Source organism: Palaemon carinicauda, chromosome 28 (assembly GCF_036898095.1).
Source record: "Palaemon carinicauda isolate YSFRI2023 chromosome 28, ASM3689809v2, whole genome shotgun sequence".
NCBI classification, from domain to species: Eukaryota; Metazoa; Arthropoda; class Malacostraca; order Decapoda; family Palaemonidae; genus Palaemon; species Palaemon carinicauda.
The window spans coordinates 53181996-53201471 of NC_090752.1; the positions used below are offsets into that span (position 1 = coordinate 53181996).

General features: G+C 42.0%; 1 protein-coding gene across 1 annotated transcript; it reads left to right on the forward strand.

Moving 5' to 3' along the window:
* Positions 1-365: 365 nt before the first annotated feature.
* LOC137621584 (uncharacterized) lies at positions 366-18397 on the forward strand. The gene is made up of 2 exons (XM_068351995.1): positions 366-2038; positions 16061-18397. The coding sequence occupies exons 1-2, from the start codon at positions 953-955 to the stop codon at positions 16325-16327; spliced, it is 1353 nt and encodes a 450-aa protein (XP_068208096.1). The 5' UTR covers positions 366-952; the 3' UTR covers positions 16328-18397.
* Positions 18398-19476: the final 1079 nt, after the last annotated feature.

A 19476-nucleotide genomic window follows, 5' to 3' on the forward strand; every position in this document is an offset into this window, starting at 1 on the left:
CCATAAGTAAAGATAACTTTATATATACTTTAGACACATTCAGCCTTTTAAAAAAGTACACTTATTTCTTTGCTTCATAAACATTCAATCATACTTGTCAATCGGGCATTTATATGCTGGTTGGTGCCAAGTGGACTAACTGCATTTGTATATCTGGTGAACATATATCAGTAAAGTATATGTTTTGATCACACAAAACACTTGAGATAAATGTAGTTATTAACAAAGACATCTTCTGTGAATTAAGTATGTGAAAGCCAGATAGATAAGGTTATTGACTATCAACACTTGAAGTGATTAAGATTAGCACCCACGATAGTGATGCTGATAACTTATCGTAAGAGCAATAGCATGCAGGAGTATAGCAAAGATTGGAACTGGATCTAGAGTGTTCAGTTTGCATCAAGCAAGAATTTAAAGCATTTGCAATTTAGCATCTCTCCTGCTGCAGCCGTTGAATAACGATTAAATCATCCGGCTAAATTACCATATTCTGCATATTTTCATCATTGCACAAAAGCTCCTTATGGGTGTGTCATTTACGGTGTACTTGCGACCCTACTCGAAAATAATATAGTGCAGTAAAACAGGAAGTCTCATTACGGAGAAAAGTGAAGTGCCCGAAAACTTATGTAAAACGTCCCTGAAAATTTCACCATAGAAGATGATATATGCATGTTTTATATTAGTCCACAATTTGTGAAAATAAATGTGAATCAGGAAAATTATGTTTAACAAACCGTAACAATAATCTTTGCCCTTGAAAATTATATAATATCAACGAATTTAAAAACAATCAAATTCTATAATTGGAAAAGATTATTTTGGAAATTAAAAGTTTAATATACAGTGACTGATATTTCCAGATAAAACGCGGTTTATCGTAACATAATATACTGTAATTCTATGTTTGGTAAAAGTTACTTATGAAAACTACAGTTCAATAGTATCAATGGATGGTAGAAAGATGGAGTTGGGCATATCTGTCACTCAAAGTACCGAAACCATAGTACCCAAGAGGGAGAGATGTTTGGTGGAAAAGAACAAGTTAATATTCAGTATTTATAGATGTTTGGGCCTATTTCCATTCAGATGGGATTCTTCAAAGTCATTGTACACTGTACAAGCAGTTTCTTTCGCCGTAGCCTACAGTTTTTGGTTTTTGTGGCCACTCATAGGTCTGGGTGTTGCATTATATGGCATAAAGACTTTTAATCTAAATGAGAATTTGGATCAAGTTGATGATGTAGTAGAAACATCTATATTCATTTTAGGGTTTGCTGTTGCTCCTGCAATTACCACCTATTCAATTAAACAAATAGCCAAGTACCTCCCAGAGATCTTAGATGACATATCCAACCTGTGTGAGCTTAAAGTCGGATTCAAGACCCCTTTACACATTCACATGCCATGTAGAAAGCAGAAGGCCCTTTCTTCAAAGGCTGAGTTCATAAATTCCCAGAAATTCCAGGAACACGAGAAAACGCTCTTTTATGTGCCCTTAATAACATTATTCCTATCCATTGTTGCCTTCATAATTGCATGGGTGAATGGTATTCTTGAAGTAACAGAATGGAGCACCCTGAAAAGTGAATGGCCCTTCTACATCTTGCAGTTTTTTTACCTCACTCAGCCAGCCATAACAACATGGTTTTGCGTGGTGTTCATAGAGTGGATGAGACTAGTCTATGAGGCACTTAAAGTAGAGGTTGAATATTTATATCACAACACTTTGACATCTCTACAAAGAACATCTGGCCCACAGAGAGACCGTAACATTCCAACAGCTGCTTTCAGTAAAGAAAGTGTCAAACTTACTGATGACTACATAGATAAAGTGCAAGAGATTTTCGTTTTGCTCATCAAAATTATAAAATATGTCGCCTCAGTAAACTTCCTGGTGTACTTGATCAGTGCTGTATTCTGCACATTGGAACTACTCAAAAGTTTTCGTCTTATTATGTACATGATTCCTTTGGCAATCTCAGTTGGTCACATGGCATTAATTTGTTACGCTTCAAACTGCTTGATGGATGAGGTACGTTTATATCTTCACTTGAATCTTGGCTTTAAATAGACATTATATACATTTTTTAATAAGTTGATACTTTCAGAGACAACTTATCTAAGAGCACTTGGTGCCCAGATCAATGGTCAGGTTAGTTTTAACAATTAATGAAAGATTAAGAAAATGATAATGCCCTTATTTCATATAAACCAAGCAGTCCAGCTGTGCTTTCCCTGATCCAGTCAAATTTCTCCCGATGACTACCTACAGCATTGTCTTCTATATTGGGTCAGTGCTTATCAGTTGGCCTATAAAGAAACTGTTGCCCTTCAGCAATGAAATTATCCTCTGTAGAGGCCTAGTGGTGCCATTGCACATCACACAGTGCACTAAAGGCATTAGTTAAGTGTCTTTTGCTGTGTCCTTGCAGATTGTAACTTCACTTTTTGTCTTTTTTGTCTTTTTTTTCCTTCTAGCTATCTATCTTCTTAATATATACTACGCTTTTTAGTGCAACTGCAGAGGTTTCCCTTAATGTTACCTTGGTGCTAAATAGACTCCCAGTCCCCAGTACTAGCTATCAATAACAGTATTATTCATTTTTTTAAAAAATTACACTCATGGCTTTCAATTTCTCCAGTTAGCTCTTCTTATATCAGTTTCTCCACGAACACTTTTCTAATTTTATGCTCTCCGTGAAATAGCACCTGATTTTTAATTATCTTTGATCATTGGTACAGTGTCATTAAAGCTATAAAATTTTCTTGCGTGATTCTTCGAGTTTGCAGAAGAGTTGGTTTTATCTAACTCTTTTGCCTAGCTGTTGATTCTTTCACTTACCCTTTCTTTCCAAAAACCTACTCTTACTCTTGCAAACATATAAACTAGTCCAGTCGATCTCTAAGAAGGCCAAATGCTTTGAGCATTCCAAACACCTTATTGCTCCATGTTTTGGCTTTGCTAATGATGTCTCTTTGATTCCAATATGAGTTTTATAAGGATGTTTATCTATGAGACTACGGTTATTATTTTTGTGCTCTTGTTATCCTGATTTATTTGACAGAACCTATCATAAGGTTCTGTGTGTCAGTCTTCCTGCTTATAGCTTCTGCCCTTATATCTGAAAAGTTATTTGTTCCATCAATAAATACAAACCCTATCCCTCTTAATTAGGGAATATACTTTCGGAAAAGCTGGAAGACTAACCATAAGACTTTTAGCGAGATGTAACTACTCCACCGTTAGTTAGGGGGTAGTATCGGCTATCCGGCTCACACACATCGGTGTTGTCTCGTCACTTTTGCTTTTGGCTTGGGTGAGAGTAGACGTTCATCTCTCTCCACCGCCCATACTGACTGGCCATTATAGACTTATCTTTCCTTTGCTTTCTCTTTTTCTTCCTGGTCAACATGTGAACATGTCCAGGACCTGAGGGATGCAAGTGCGGTACCTTTATGCCTCCAGTCGAGACAGACACCCCTTCGCTGTGCCCGGCCTACCAAGGATAACCTTGTAACCAGGGCAACACCTGTGAGGAGTGCAGGGAGTGGTCATCCTCTCAGTGGGAGAGGCTTAGTAGGAGGCGTCAGAAGAAGTCGAAGAGGGATTCTCCTTCGGCGGCATCCTCAAAGTCAAAGAAAACTCAACTTCCTTCTTCTACTCCTTGATCTTTGCCCTAACCTCCTTCTCAATCGGTCTCCCCAGGGGAGTGGTCGAACAGGAGTGGTGTCCCTTTAACCCTAGGACAACCCTTAGGTTTGAAGGCCACTGCCGCTTCCCCTAGCAAAGCGCCGCCATCCTTCTTCGTAGGGGTCTTTTTCTGTTGGTGATTTTTTGCAGGTGTGGCATTCCTTGGGCATCGCCAGTCCCCTGTCAAAAGAAGGTCTGCTTGAGCTGTTGCAGTTGGGAGCGAAGGAGAAGTGCATACCAGCTTCCTCAAAGATTGACCTTGATCCTCCTCCTAGAGGCTCAGAAGGTTTCATACTGGAGGAGTCTCTAGCGTCTGTGTCCGTCACTGTCTACCCAGTTCCGTCTCCATCTTTTCTGAGAGATTCGTCCACTGCAGTTCCAGTTCAGCGTGCCGGCGATGGAGCTCTCCTTTGTTCTGAGTTTGCTCAGCCATTAGAAGTTGGGGGGGGGGGGCAAAGTCCGAGGCCTGTTCCTGTCACTCTTGAGGGAAACTTTTCCCGTTCGTGGTTTACGTTCTTCCCAGAATGGTCCCTGCCACATGGGACTATGAGAAGGCGTCTGGTCTCACTCATGCCTTTCTCTAACCCCTAGGAACTTGGCTCATTAGAAAGTGAAGATGTTGTGCACCCCCACCAAGTTTGCCTCATCCATTGTCCTGATACTTCATCTCGCATATCTCCCACCTTGGAGCCTATCAGGAGCTCTTAAAACACTCCCAAGGGAGTCCTGACGAGTGACGCAGCTGTTTCGCCTTCGCATGAGCGTGCTCGCTACCAGAGGCGCCTTGCCAATTTCAACCAACGCTCGTCATCCCCATCTCGCAGCGCCGAGGAACTTCCAGACCCACCATCGCGATACTGAGTGATCGCTTAGGCAGCAGGCAGCAGACTCATCTAGACTCGACAGTGGTCCAGCTCGAGACCAGTTCCCAGCACGGGATCAGGCTTCAGCTCATAAACATGATCTAGCTCGTCAATGGGTTCCAGAGCATAACCAATTTCCAGTGCGTAACCAGGTTCCAGGTCACCAGCAAGTTCTACCTTGTGACTAGATGCCAGCCCACGACAGCACTCCAAAGAGCTCCAACCCTCCAGCTCGAGATCGCCCTTCCACTCGTGATCGCTTCATCTCTCCCATTCATGGTTTGACCTCCGCCCGTGATCACGTTCCTGCTCGCGAGAGCACAGTAACATGCAGCAACGCACCGTTTCACAGCAGCACATTCCGACCCGTGGTGCAGGAGTCCCGTTCCAGCCCTACCTCAGAAACATCGTCCCCCAATGATGATCTCACCAATTTACTTTAAGGTGTGCAACCTTCCTACAGGTTCGGAGATGTTGCAGTAGGATTTCTCCCAGCTGGAGATGTCCCCGATGATGACGTCGAAGAAGAAAAGATAGAGGTAGCCTACTCTTCAGGTGATACTTTTCACTCCTGTACAAGTTGACCAAGTCTTACCAACTGTCTCCCATCGAGGTCCCCACACCCAGTCAGTGCGCTTCATCGGCTGTATCGGAGCAGCCTTCGCACAGCCCAAGGATTCGTCAGATTCCACTAGACGTAGGGAGATTACAAGATTTTCCCTGCTGGCAGAGTTCCTTCCCCCTCCTAGGGAGTGTAAGGACTCTAAGACAGTGCCGAAGAACCGCTTCGCGAGGACCTCGACCCAAACTCAGGAGAAGGTGCAGAGCTCTTCAGCTTCTAGGTCTCTAGGACAACGATGACATAGAAGGAGTGCCCCCGTGACATCAAAGGACTCCTCCAGGCACTACGAAGATGACCGCGACTCAGCCCGGGCTCCTATAGTTGAGAGCCCATTGGTGGACGAGGACCAGGATTTCGATCAGAATAATGCTCTTCCCAGACCAGCAGGTCCAAGGTTTTCGGAGGGCAAGCAGAAAGAAACTGACCACAGGTTCTGGTAGGTCTTGACCTGCAGGAGGGCCATCAACAGACTGGATGATCCTTCAACAGCACCACCAGTAGGGAAGAACATAGTGCTGGATCATCTGCACAGCACTTGGAAACCCTCCAAGACCAATACAGCATTGCTCTGGTCGAGGGGGGTTTGAAGGGTGCTAGGAAGAAGGCCTTCTCTCCGATGACCGGGGCTTCGAACTCTTTGTGCCAACAACTTTTCAAAGCTCCTCCCTCCCCCCTTCATCCAGCAAAAGAGGTATTATGAGATAACCGAGGAGAAACTGTCAGCTTTACCTCTGGATCCGGCCATCGAAGCGCTGACTAAAATTGTATTGTGCCAGAAACTCGCTGGACCTCCCATCACGGTCTCAGCTAATGAGACCCTAAATATGGAGAAGGTTGCGAAGTTTGCCATGCACACAACTTTGTGGCTTGATCTGTGGCTAGGTTCAGTGGGCCACCTGATCAGGACAAAGGACTGGTCGCAGGAACATACAGTACTGCACCAGGAAGTCCATGTCAACCTTTCAGGAACTAGGACTGTTGAGTTCCTTGCTCACCAAGTGGTTAACTTGTGGGTAAACTTCATCCTGAGTCGATGGGACTCAATAATAGATAGGATCCACAGGCACGGGCAAGTTCCTACGACTGGAGTAGCAAGATTATTGAACTCAACATTGGAAAGACTGTGTCTTTTCAGCACAGAAGATGTCGAAAGGGAAGCGGAGCCCTGAAGGAAGTTGAGCCAGCACTCTCTCCTTCTAAGGTGGATGACCTAGATATCCTACAGAATGGCTCCTCCATCCAGGAAACCTCAATTCCTGCATGGGAACAGCAGGAGTCCAGATGCTCTCAAGTCGTCGTCCAAAAAGCCCTTTCCTGCCAGAGACCAGCCGAAAGAAAGTAGGAACAATAGAGGAGGTAAGGGAGGAAGAAGTGGCGGTCGAGGCCTCTCCCACTAGGGAGATCAATCCCCCCACTTCTCCACCAGTGGGGGGGGGATACCTGCGACGCCAGTGGCAGAGGTGGCTGTAGCATGGGGCAGAGTCCTGGACTGTCTATGTGATTCGTTCAGGTTATCGCATCCAATTCATGCAACCTCTCCCTCCATTGACTCAGCGTCAAGTTCTGTCGAGCTCGTACACGAAGGGATCACTGAAGGAGCTGGCCCTCAGGGCTAAAGACCAGACCATATTGGTGAAGGGTGCTTTCCAAGAGGTCTTACACAGGTCCCCAGGCTTCTATAGTCGACTCTTTCTTGTAAAGAAGGCGTCTGGAGGCTGAAGACCCATTATCGACCTTTCTTTCCGGAACAGACTCCATTTAGGATGGAGACGGCAGACACGTCAGACAGGCAGTAAGATCACAGGACTTTATGTGCATGTTGGACTTGAAGGACGCATACTTACATATCCCAGTACAGTAGAACCTCTACATACGAACGTATCTACATCCGAATTTTCCAACATCCGAAGTAAAATTTGAGCAATTTTTCGACTCTACACCCGAATTAAGCAATTTTCGTCGTACCGGTTGTATCCAAATTTTTCGACACGTGAAGTACAATTCGAACACGTTCCTACTCTACACCCAAATTTTTTTTCGACACCCGAAGTAAAAAATACCCGTACGGGTAGGTGGTACTCATAGCGCCGGATGTATTTTTTATTTCCGCCGATAGAAGGCAGCACTTCAACCTCGGAGGGACCCTCAATTAGCATGGCTTGGGTCATTCCTCTGTTCTTGTCGGCTTCGTGTGGTTGTGCGCTGTGCGTTCTGCTATTAACTGTTTTAATCGTGATTTTTTACGTGCATCCTTTTACGGTAATTTACGTAAAGCATGGGTCCTAAAAGGCTTAGTTTTGCAAGTGGTAGTGGTAGTGGTGAGAAAAGGAAGAAGGAAATGCTTTCTTTAGACGTAAAGCAAGAAATTATTGAAAAACATGAGTGAACTTGCAAAAGAATATGGCCGTAATATGTCGACGATCTCGACAATCTTGAAACAGAAAGAAGCCATTAAAGCAGTGAAACCTTCTAAGGGGATCACCATCATTTCAAAACGTCATAGCCCTATCATAGAAGAGATGGAACAACTTCTGCTAATCTGGATCAAGGACAGAGAGATTGTTGGCGACACCATCACCGAAACTATCATCTGCGAGAAGGCGCACGCCATCTTCACGGACTTGAAGGAGGAGAGCTCTGGGGGTGATGCTGGGGAGAGTTCAACCGAACCTTCCTCAGACGATTTCAAGGCATCTCGTGGCTGGTTTGAAAAATTTAAGAAACGGTCCGGGATTCATTCAGTTGTTCGCCACGGAGAGGCTGCTAGTGCGGACACAAAGGCTGCAGCTGACTTTGTGAAGAGCTTTGAAAGGATCGTGCAGGAAGAAGGCTACGTAGAGCAGCAGGTGTTTAATTGTGATGAAACCGGGCTGTTTTGGAAGAAGATGCCCAGTCGAACCTACATCACCGCCGAAGAGAAGAAATTGCCTGGGCATAAGCCAATGAAGGATCGGTTAACTCTTGCCCTATGTGCCAACGCTAGCGGGGACTTTAATAAAGTCAAGCCCTTACTGGTTTACCATTCGGAGAACCCTAGGGCCTTTAAGGCACACAATGTGGATAAGGACCAGCTTCATGTTTTCTGGCGATCCAACTCGAAGGCCTGGGTCACTAGGCAGTTCTTTGTCCAATGGGTTAACCAAGTTTTCGGTCCTTCTGTGAAGAAGTATCTTCATGAGCAGAAATTGCCTTTAAAGTGCTTGCTATGCCTTGACAATGCACCCGCTCAACCCCCCCGGACATGAAGATGATATCTTCGATGAATTCAAGTTCATAAAGGTGCTGTATCTTCCACCGAATACCACCTCTATCCTCCAGCCCCTTGGACCAGCAAGTCATCTCGAATTTAAAGAAGCTCTACACCAAGAACCTATTCAAGCAGTGCTTTAATGTCACGCAAAGCACAAACTTAACTTTGCGTGAATTTTGGAAAAACCACTTCAACATCGTGCACTGCTTGAAGATCATAGATCAGGCTTGGGTGGGATTAACTCGATGAACCCTCAATTCTGCCTGGAAGAAGCTGTGGCCTGATGCAGTTTCTCCCCGAGATTTCGAAGGTTTTGACCCCGAACCTGATCCCGTGGTGGGTGGAGCGGAAGACATAGAGGAAATCGTCTCTCTTGGCAAGTCCATGGGTCTGGAGGTCGACGCAGATGACATCACGGAACTCGTCGCCGAACATCACAACGAACTTAAAACAGAGGAGCTCAAGGAACTCCATGCTATGTCTGAGCACATGAGTGATGACGAGGAAGAGATCGAGGAGGTAGAACATGTGTTAGGTTCGGCGCAAATAAAAGAGGTGTTAGGAAAATATCAAGACGTGGTCGACTTCATCGACAAATACCATCCAAAAAAATTGCAATTTTGTCATGTAGTTGCGCAGTTCAATGATGTTTGCCTAACTCATTTTCGAAACATTCTGAAAAGCTGTACCAAGCAACTTTCTATCGATAGCTTCTTTAAAAAAAACTACAAAGCGAACTTGTGATGAAGAGGATGGAAGTGGTTCAAAGAAAACGGCAAAGAGTGAAGAGAAAAAAATTCAATCAATTTTAAGTGGAGAGAGTGAAAGTGATTAAAATTAATCATCAAAAAGAAAAAAAGAAAATGTAAATAAAAAATATAAAATATGAAAATAAAAAAAATAAATAAGCTAAGTTAGGTTAAAGTTTACTTAGTGTAAGTTAGAATAAGTTACCGTAGTGTACGTTTATCGTAGTCAACCTCTCTACCTCCTCGCCGCCCGTCCGTCTCCTCTCTGCGTAGCAAGACCAACAACACCTGCGCTGGACTTTCTAAGGTAAAGTGACGCTAAAAACCTGTTTCTTATTTATCATTTTTTGATAATTATTCTTTTTTACATGTCTATTATCTTATTTAGTGTGCATATTGTCATGTGTAATTATGTGTAGTACAGTAATTTATTAAGGAGTTATCATAGGTTTTTGGGCTCAACCACGGATTAATCCTATTTCAATGTATTCTTATGGGAAAATTCGTTTCGACATCCGAACATTTTCTACATCCGAAGTCGGCTGTGGAACGGATTAAATTCGTCTGTAGAGGTACCACTACCCATCATCAAGGAAGTATTTAAAGATCATATTCAACAACTGACGATAGCAGTTCAAGGTACTGTGCTTTGGCCTGTCGACAGCAACTCAAGTTTTCACAAGAGTTTTCTCCTTAGTATCAACAGGATCGGCATTCGTCTTTTGAGATATAGTGGAACCTCTACATACGATTGCCTTTACATACGATTGTTCCAACATCTGAAGTAAAATTTGATCAAATTTTTGCCTCGACACCCGAAGTCATGCATCCGACGTAGATCTTGTTTACACCGGTAGATGGCAGCACATCGGAGGGATGCCATTGAGCGTCGAGTCGGTCAGTTCTCTGTTCTCGTGCGCATTGTGTGGTTGTCCTCTGTTCAGTCTGTTATTAACAGTGCTTATTATCTTCCTTTTCTCGCGTTTCATTTGTTATTTTACGTATAATCATGGGTCCTAACAAGCTTAGTTTCGGTACAGGTATTAGTAGTGGTGTAAAGAGGAAGAAGGCAATGCTTTCATTAGAATTGAAGTAAGAAATTAGAAAAAAACATGAGCGTGGTGTGCGTGTGAGTGATCTGGATAAACAATATGGCCGGAATAGGTCTACGATCTCGACGATCATCAAGCAGAAGGAAGCCATTAAAGCAGTCAAACCATCGAAGGAGATCAAAGTGAAGCAAAGAAAACTAAGATTGAGAGAGAGAGAGAGAGAGAGAGAGAGAGAGAGAGAGAGAGAGAGAGAGAGAGAGAGAGATGATGATGTTGTTTATTGTCGAGCATGCAATTAAACAAGCTGAATAAGTGAATCCTTAAAATAAGTTTTAAAAAATTGTCGTTAATCTCTCTCTCTCTCTCTCTCTCTCTCTCTCTCTCTCTCTCTCTCTCTCTCTCTCTCTCTCTCTCTCTCTCTCTCTGTCAGAATCCTATTTGAAGGCAGGCAAATCTGGTGAGTTTATCTGGTCTTTAATGAGAGAGAGAGAGAGAGAGAGAGAGAGAGAGAGAGAGAGAGAGAGAGAGAGAGATTAACGATAACTTTTTAAAACTTGTTTAAAGGATTCACTTATTCAGCTTGTTTTATTGCATGCTCGACAATAAAGATCATCTTCATCTCTCTCTCTCTCTCTCTCTCTCCTCTCTCTCTCTCTCTCTCTCTCTCTCTCTCTCTCTGTGTTCTTTTATTAAAAGAAGTGTCATATGTAAGTGATCAAAATTCAAAAGAAAAAAGAAAAATAAATGTTAAAAAAATATAAAATAAAACAATAATAGAAAATAAATAAGCTAAGTTAGGTTAAAGTTCACATAGTGTAAGTTAGAGTAAGTTACGGTACGTTATCACAGTCACCATCTCTACCTCCTCGCCGACCGTCCGTCTCCTGCATAGCAAATCCTACACCTGCGTTGGCCTTTCTCTAGGGTAAAGTGACAATAAAAAACCCTTTTTTATTCATTATTTCTTTATAATTATTCTTTTTTACATCTCTCTTTTATAATGCCATTGTATTATTGTTATGTGTAATTATGTGTAGTAATTTATTAAGGAGTAATCATAGGGTTTTGGGCTGTAGAACGAATTATACAAACTGCAGTGTATTCTTATGGGAATATTTGCTCCAACATACGATTGTTTTAGCATACGAAGCAGGTCCTGGAACGAATTAAGATCGTATGTAGAGGTTCCACTGTATCTGGATGACTGGCTGATACCAGTAGACTCAGTGATGAGCCTTCTTCAACACTGAAACAGACTCCTCGAGTTTTTGTCACGATCTTGGGATTGCGGTAAATCTCAAAAGTCCTCCCTTCTACATTTACAAAGACTGGTATACTTGGGTATGATCAAAGGCACCTAACCGGCAGAAAGTCTTCTCTTTCGACAGCAGTATCCAGAGTCTGAAGAATGTAGCAAGCCCCTTCTTATAATGAGACACACTCCCGGCGCAGCAGTGGTTACATGTGCTCATCGGCTGGCTACAGATATGATCCCTTCAGTGGTGGCTGAAGTCCAGTTGGGTTCAGCATGAAGACTCACCAGACTAGCTGGTCCCCATGGGACCCAAGCAGAGGATGGACCTGAGATGGTGGGTGTCTGACGAGAACCTCCACTGAGGAGTCGACCGTCTCTCCTCCCCCGGAATTGATGATCTTTTCAGATATATCAAAGTAAGAGTGGGGGGGGGGGATCTGCTGCATTACAAGGCCTCTGGGCTCTGGTCCAAGTCTGAAAGATTCCAGCACATAAACCTTCTGGAGACGAGGGCATCCTTCTTAGCCCTATAACAGTTCTTGGCGGGTCACTCTGTGGTGTTGATGAGTGACAACACTGCGGTAGTGGCATATGTAAACAAGCAAGGCGGTACCTTTTCTCAGCACATTTGCCATCTTGCAGTGGAGACGCTAAGATGTGCAGAAGACAACTCAGTATCCTATCGTGATTCAGATAGTGGGCTACGATTGGTCTTTAATCATCTAATAGCCAACAAAGTTCTGACTTTGTGGGGTTTCCCGGCGGTGGAGCTGTTTGCAACGTTGGAGAACAACAAGCCCCCGCTGTGTTGTTTCCAAGTGCTAGATCCCTAGGCTCTTTAGCAAGATGCATTCCAACAACGGTGGGACAACATCGATGTCTATAACTTTTACCAAGAGAAGGGTTCTTGACAAGGCAAGATTGTCCACCAACTTGGCAATGACCCTCATAGCTCTGCTATGGCATCCTGCAGAATGATTCCCGGACTTTCTTCAGCTGCTGACTGAAGTCCCGAGAAAACCCCCCTCACGTCATGATGTACTCAGACAACCACACGTGAAGATCTACCACAAAGCTGTAGAGTCAATATGACTTCAAGCCTGGAGGTTATCCAGCATCTCACGCAGAGAGGATTTTCGAAACGTTGTGAAGATGTCTGGATACCTCCAGGAATCTTCAGCTACTGTGTACCAGGCTAAGTGGGCAGTCTTTTGTCATTTGTGTCGTGGAAGGGATATCTCTCCTCTCGATGCCACTATTCCAGCAATAGCGTATTTCCTTGTATACCTTCGGGAGGAAAAGCTCCTCTAGGTCTTGGCGATGAAAGGGTATTGCTCAGTCTTGAAAATCGCCTTGAGATGGAAAGGAGTTAATATTTCATCATCGTTGGAATTGTCTCTCCTCATGCGGAATTTCGAGCTTACCTGTCCCTAGTTCAGTTGGAATTAGACCACCTCCATGGAACATGGTTCGTGTCCTTTGAGCTCTGAAAGGAGCTTCTTATGAACCATTACGCCAGGCTTCAGATCTTCACCTGACCTTATAGGTGGTTTTCCTTCTCACTTTGGACTTGGCTAAGAGAGTAAGGGAACTCTATGGTCTTTCCTATGACGTCTCCCATTCAAGGGGATGGGGAAAGATAATGCTTGGCTTCGTCCGTGACTTGGTCACCAAGACTCCAAATCTGGGAGTAGCGGATCCTAGATTTGGGCCCATCCAGATTGAGTGTCTGTAATGTAACCGATGACCTGGATCAATCACTACTTAGTCTAGTGAGGACTTTGAGGTGCTTCCTTAAAAGAAGTGCAGAGCTCGCCCCGAGTGAGAGCACTCTTGAGGTCAAGAGAAGCATGTCCAAGAACATGATCTCAGCGTGTATTCGCAAGGTCGTAGACTGGGCCTTGACTCCTGATCCATCCCCACAGACAAGGAGACCTAGAACTCACGACATTAGGGTTATTGGTACGTCTCTAGCGTTTAAGAAGAACTAATCTCTGATGCAGGTCCCTCAAGCGGGTGTGTGGAAGCGTTAGACGACCTTCACTTCTCGCTACCCTGCGATATGTGACCCACAGGAACATGGAGATGTTCTCCATCGGCCCTGTGGTGGCTGTACAACAAGTAGTTTAAATGCCTCAAGCTCTTTGATGGGCAAGTAGCAGATGGTAGAGGGCAGAGGTTACCCAGAATTAAGACTGGGATGAATGTTATGACTGCCTCTTTCTTTCATATACCCCTTTCTTGGGAACAGCACCTATAGTACTCTGCAAGCTGGTTCCTCTGTCTACAGGTAATAACCATTTCCCTTGTGTAACCTGGTACTGTATAGGAACATATATTTGTTGTGTCCCCATACCCCCTGGCGAGGTGGGATTGGATAACGTCTATGGGTGGTTCAAAGAATCTTACGATTTCTGAGAATTCCTACTCAGACTAGTCACACTGCTAGTATCACGCAATCACACAGATTGCTCAGGCCGCTAAAGTGGGCTATTGCATAGAGTTTTAGCGAGGTGTCAGGGTGTTCCCCCTTATGCTTGCATAGTACTGGTGGAAACCCAGGGTCAGAAACCAGCCAGTTGGTTAGGACTTTCGCCCACCTTGATGATGAGTCTTCCCTATTAACGAGTGAAAGGGTTTGTACTTAGTGATGGAACAAATGACAAATTTGAAATGTTTATTTTCTTAACGATGCAAACCTTGAGCTCTTTATACAAATTTGGCCCGCCATCACCTATCCCCCTTCAAATCTTACCTGCTATTAAAAGTGATGAGACAACACTGGTGCATGCGTGTGAGCGTGGTTACCCCCCCCCCCCCCCCAACTAGCAGTGGAGTAGTTACACCTCGCTAAAAGTCTTATGGCTAGTCTTCCAGCTTCGCTGAAAGCATATTCCCTAATAAAGAGCTCAAGGTTTGTATCGTAAGGAAAAATACAAATTACTTTAAATTTCTAATTTCTTGCATTTTAGAGCTTAAATTGGTCTGGTTACAGTTCCAGTATCATCAGTAGAGACATGCACCAGAACATCAGCCGGGCAAGCCCACAGAAGTAACCTCACCAGTAAACAGCTTACACTATTGGTCTCAGGCTGGGATTGATTTGTCACTATGCAAATGCTAGGCGAATGCATTAGCACTATACTATGTCTGTTGTTATTCCTGATACTATACAACATATGCTACTTTATTCATCTCGGTGTTGCTTCTGTTGGATTTATTCTCTTGGGTACTCTATATCCTGGTAGTTAGTGATCCTCTTGATTCCATCTCATTTTCTGATCAAACTTTTGTCAATAATTCAACGATCTATGTTTTTACATTTACTATCCTACCTCTTGTCATGAAAGCTCAAGTTATTTTTCCCTTTATAGAATTCTAATTATGTGCTTATATAAATCAGTCTGATTCAAAACTGCCATTACACAATATTTAGGTTTATCATTGTCTCACCTCTGAACCCCCTTTTTTTTTTGTTTCTATTTAAAACAAGTTGTTGAACAATAACTTCTATCAACTTTTTAATGCTCAAATTACTCCAAACTTATTTTGAAAGGATCACAAAATTCAAATTTCTAAATGACAGATAAAATTTTTAAATGTCAAAAGTGGCTTACTATATTCCATTGAAACCTTTGTGTTGGCCTCAATTACCCTTTTCTACATTGGTCTTGTATCTACCTGTAGATCCTTTGTCTTTGTCTAATTCTTTGAATGCATCAATTCAAAGACAATTTTGTTTGAATAATGACTATCCCTTACTTCTCTATTATTCTTGCCTCCAATAAGTTACTTCCATTCATTTTATTGGTATTTCTTCACTTGCTGTTCTACTAATCTCAAAGAAAGACTTCCTCATCCAATCAAGTGGCTCTGTAATATCCGTTATGCCGGTGATGTCACACCTTTATCTTATAGAAATTAGAGATCCCGGATCTTATTGGTCTACGATTGTTTCTTTCCCTCAACTGCTAAACTTTGGAATTACCCATGCCTCTGCCTTACTTAACTCTGATAAGCCTCTAATCCTTTATCTTTAAGTAGGCATGTCTAATTGATTGAGCCTACAACTCCTTCCTTTATTTCTGTTCCTCTTTCTTGTTTCCTACTCTTGGGTCTTGGCTAGCTAGGGCCATTTGGTTGGCCGTCACATTGGTCTTTGAATTTAAGGAGAAATCCAACGAGAAATTGGAACACTTAAGAAAAGATTGGTACAACACGGAAGGGTTGCATTTGACATACCAGATTTTTTTAAAAAGACGAAGACGTGGGAGTGCATCTCTCTCTCTCTCTCTCTCTCTCTCTCTCTCTCTCTCTCTCTCTCTCTCTCTCTCTCTCTCTCTCTCTCTCAACACTACAATGCTGACTCAAAACCGATACAAGTTCAAATTAGTATTGTTAGCACAATATATTCAGAACATTACAAAAATAAAGTAAATCATAGAATTCCAAAGACAACAATTACCTTTATTTTTTTTTTTTTTTTTTTTTTTTTTTTTTTTTTTTTTTTTTTTTTTTTTTTTTTTTTAAGTGTGAGATGGGTTCTAAATCTTGTGATTTTTATTTCCACAGTATGAACACATCTTGTTAATCCTGAAAAGAACAGTCCGTCTTGAGCGACATCATCCGGGTCTGCTGCCATATGATGAACTTCACATCCTGCGGGAAAACCTTCTTGAACTCCCGCCACAAGTTGTAGTTTTTGGCGGGTATCCCTTGGGGAATGGCTTTCTCATAGCTGTGCATGGTTTTATTCTGACCTACGCTGTGCTTGCAAATGACATAATGGATATGCAGAGCAATATCCCCCCACTAGGCAATGTGACTGGCAATGTTTAGTAATGATTGTATGGCAAGTGCCACGTTGTTTTGGAAATTAATAACTAAGGGCAGCGACTCTGCCCAGCCCACATGATCCGCCCACATGCATTGTAATTGGCCGTCACTCCAGTGGTTTCTGCTCTACCGTGGCTTGCTTCACTCGTAAATAAACATTGTCTCATTGTTCCTCTGTTCTGACAAGTGGCACATGGATATGCTGTACACACCAGTCGAGTTGGTCACTATCTAAGGTCTTATAATTACCTATTATTATTATTATTATTATTATTATTATTATTATTATTATTATTATTAGCTAAGCTATAAGCCTCATTAGAAAAGTAGGATGATATAAGCCCAAGGGCTCCAACTGGGAAAAGCACCCCAGTGAGGAAAGGAAATAAATAAACCACAAGAGAAGTAATGAATAATCAAAATAAAATATTCTAAGAAGAGAAACATTAAAATAAATTTTTCATATATAAACTCTAAAAAAAAACACACACAAAAAATAGAACAGTGTGCCCGAGTGCACCCTCAAGCATGAGAACTCTAACCCAAAACAGTAGAAGACCATGGTACAAAGGGTATGGCACTACCCAAGATTAAAGAACAATGGTTTGATTTTGGATTGGCTTCCTAGAAGAGCTGCTTACCAAAGCTAAAGAATCTCTTCGACCCTTACCTAGAAGAAACTAACTTCTGAACAATTATAGTGCAGTACTTGACCCTTTGAGTGAAGATTAATTATTTTGTAATCTCAATGTTGTCAGGAGTATGAGGACAGGAGAATGTAGAAAGAATATGCCAGACTATTAAGTGAATATGTAGGCAAAGGAAAAATGAGCCATAACCAGAGAGAGGGATCCAGTGTAGTACTGTGGCCAGTTAAAGGACCCATAACTCTCTAGCAGTAGTATCTCAATTTATAGCTGGTGCCCTGGCCAACCTATTACCTACAAGAATGAGCTATGAGAATGTGGCAGACAATCACGATGTTTGTGGGCAGACTATATTTAAAGCTTGGACAGGACCCAGTCACTTCTATAACAAGGTCGTTGTGGCAGGCAATGTAACTGAAGTGGTTTACTGACGGTATGTTTATGACGAGCTGTTACCTTGGAAAGTATATTGATTATAAATTACCTCCTTCAAGCATTGCGACTGACAAGGTTCATCAGTGAGAGGGTTAAATGTTCTTAAGTCAAGCTAACTTCTTGTTGAAAAATAAATTAAAGTCTAATAAGCTAATTTAACGGCAACAATAATGATTTTGCTTGCAATATACTGTACAACTCTCAATAGTAATTACTTTTAACTATTTACAAAGCATTGTTAAATTTCAACTCTTGTATCATAAACATATCACAGTGTGGTTAGAAATGAACACTTATAGAAATATTGACTGTGAAGTACATATAGTACCCAATTACGGTCTTATTTTTCTTATTTATAAGCAACTGTAATTCCACTAATTAGTTAATTAGGTTTATTCATAGAATTACCCCCTCTTGATTCCCACAATTGGGTGGCTATCGTGTTGATTTTAATCATGTCTAACACTAATTTCACCAATCTTTGTTTATTGTAACATATGATTTGAGGTACTTGTAGAAAATACTTCCTGAAATCCAGGCTATCTGAAACCTTTAAAAAAATATTGCTGAAATGTACTAACTAGGCCTATGGAATAGAAACATTGGTAAAAAAACACTGCATGCTTAGAATGTAAAAAAAAAACATTGGTTAAACCTATTAGTTAAAATCTACAGAGCTTGGCCAGATATATTAAGTTACAGACTTGATTGAAAATAATGAATAAATTATACAGACTCTACCAACCGTGTGTCACACGATTGTACAGAGTAAAGACATTTCATTTTGTGTATATATTATGTTTGTATCTTCTCTCTCCCTTCGCACTGTTAAGAACCTGAAATAACATGTCTGTTTTTCTCACCGTTAACTGTTAACCGGTGCGGTGTCGATTGAACATGAAATTGCCTGTTATGTCTCTGTGCACTTTTTGCCTGGAGTTTATGTATATTAAAATGGATGTTCTGTAATAAATTTACTCAGTTGCTTTCATCCTGCCTTTGAGTCACAACCTTCTCTCGGCCTATCACAAGACCTTCGTGAAATATACTGTTCATGGTTTAAATATCATGAAAAATGAGAAAACGGATTTTGAAGCGAAGCAAAAAATCTATTTTTGGGTGAGATAACCATGTCGTCCTGATGGAAGGTTCCTATTGGTAGCTTTCTAAGGGATATTTGGCTACAGTGATATTCCCAGAGAATTGACCTTTAGGTCTCCAGAATTCTAACTCTTGGTGCAAATATCCTTAAAATTTCACTTAAGGATATCACATAATATCAGGGGACGTATATCTTGACACGACACATAGCAATCTTCACCCCAAATAGCATTTTCGTTTCGAGGGGGAAGAGTGGCAAAAATAGAAGGGGAGCTGCTATCAAGGTTACCCTTCCTCCCGTATTATTACGAGTATCCAAGATGGCGCTCATTCCTTGTAGCATTGAGCATGGTGCTACAGATATAGTAGTTTTTGGGAGGGATCTTGCCTAAGCCTTTTCTATGGAAAAAGAGGGTGGGTCCATCAGGATGACATGGCTATCTCACCCAAAAATAGATTTTTCGCTTCGCTTCAAAATCTGTTTTTTAGGCTCAAGCCATGTCGTCCTGATGGAAGTTTACGAAAGAATTACTAGAAAGTAGTGAATCTGGGGATTTTCATATGTGCCTTAACCTTGGTACAAATTTTTCTATGGTCTTCCGGACCATTGAGAGCATTACCGTTATATGTCATTGCCACTAATCATGGACAATGTTAGGGGTTCCTGCCCCCTTCAGGGAAGAGTCATACTAGACAGTAGAAAAGGGGTCTCAAGGTTTGCATATATTGTATGAACAAACATAAGTATCAACTAGATATACAAAGGTATCACGGTTTGTATATGTTGTCGGAACAACTAAGTATCAACTACAGTGAGCCCTCGCTACTTCGCAGTTCAACCATCGCGGATTCACCACTTAGCGGATATTTTTCATAACGCATATATATACACATATTGCGGATTTTCCGGAAATTTTGAAAATACCGCGATATATGAAGACCCCAAATACATATTTCGTTAATTCCATT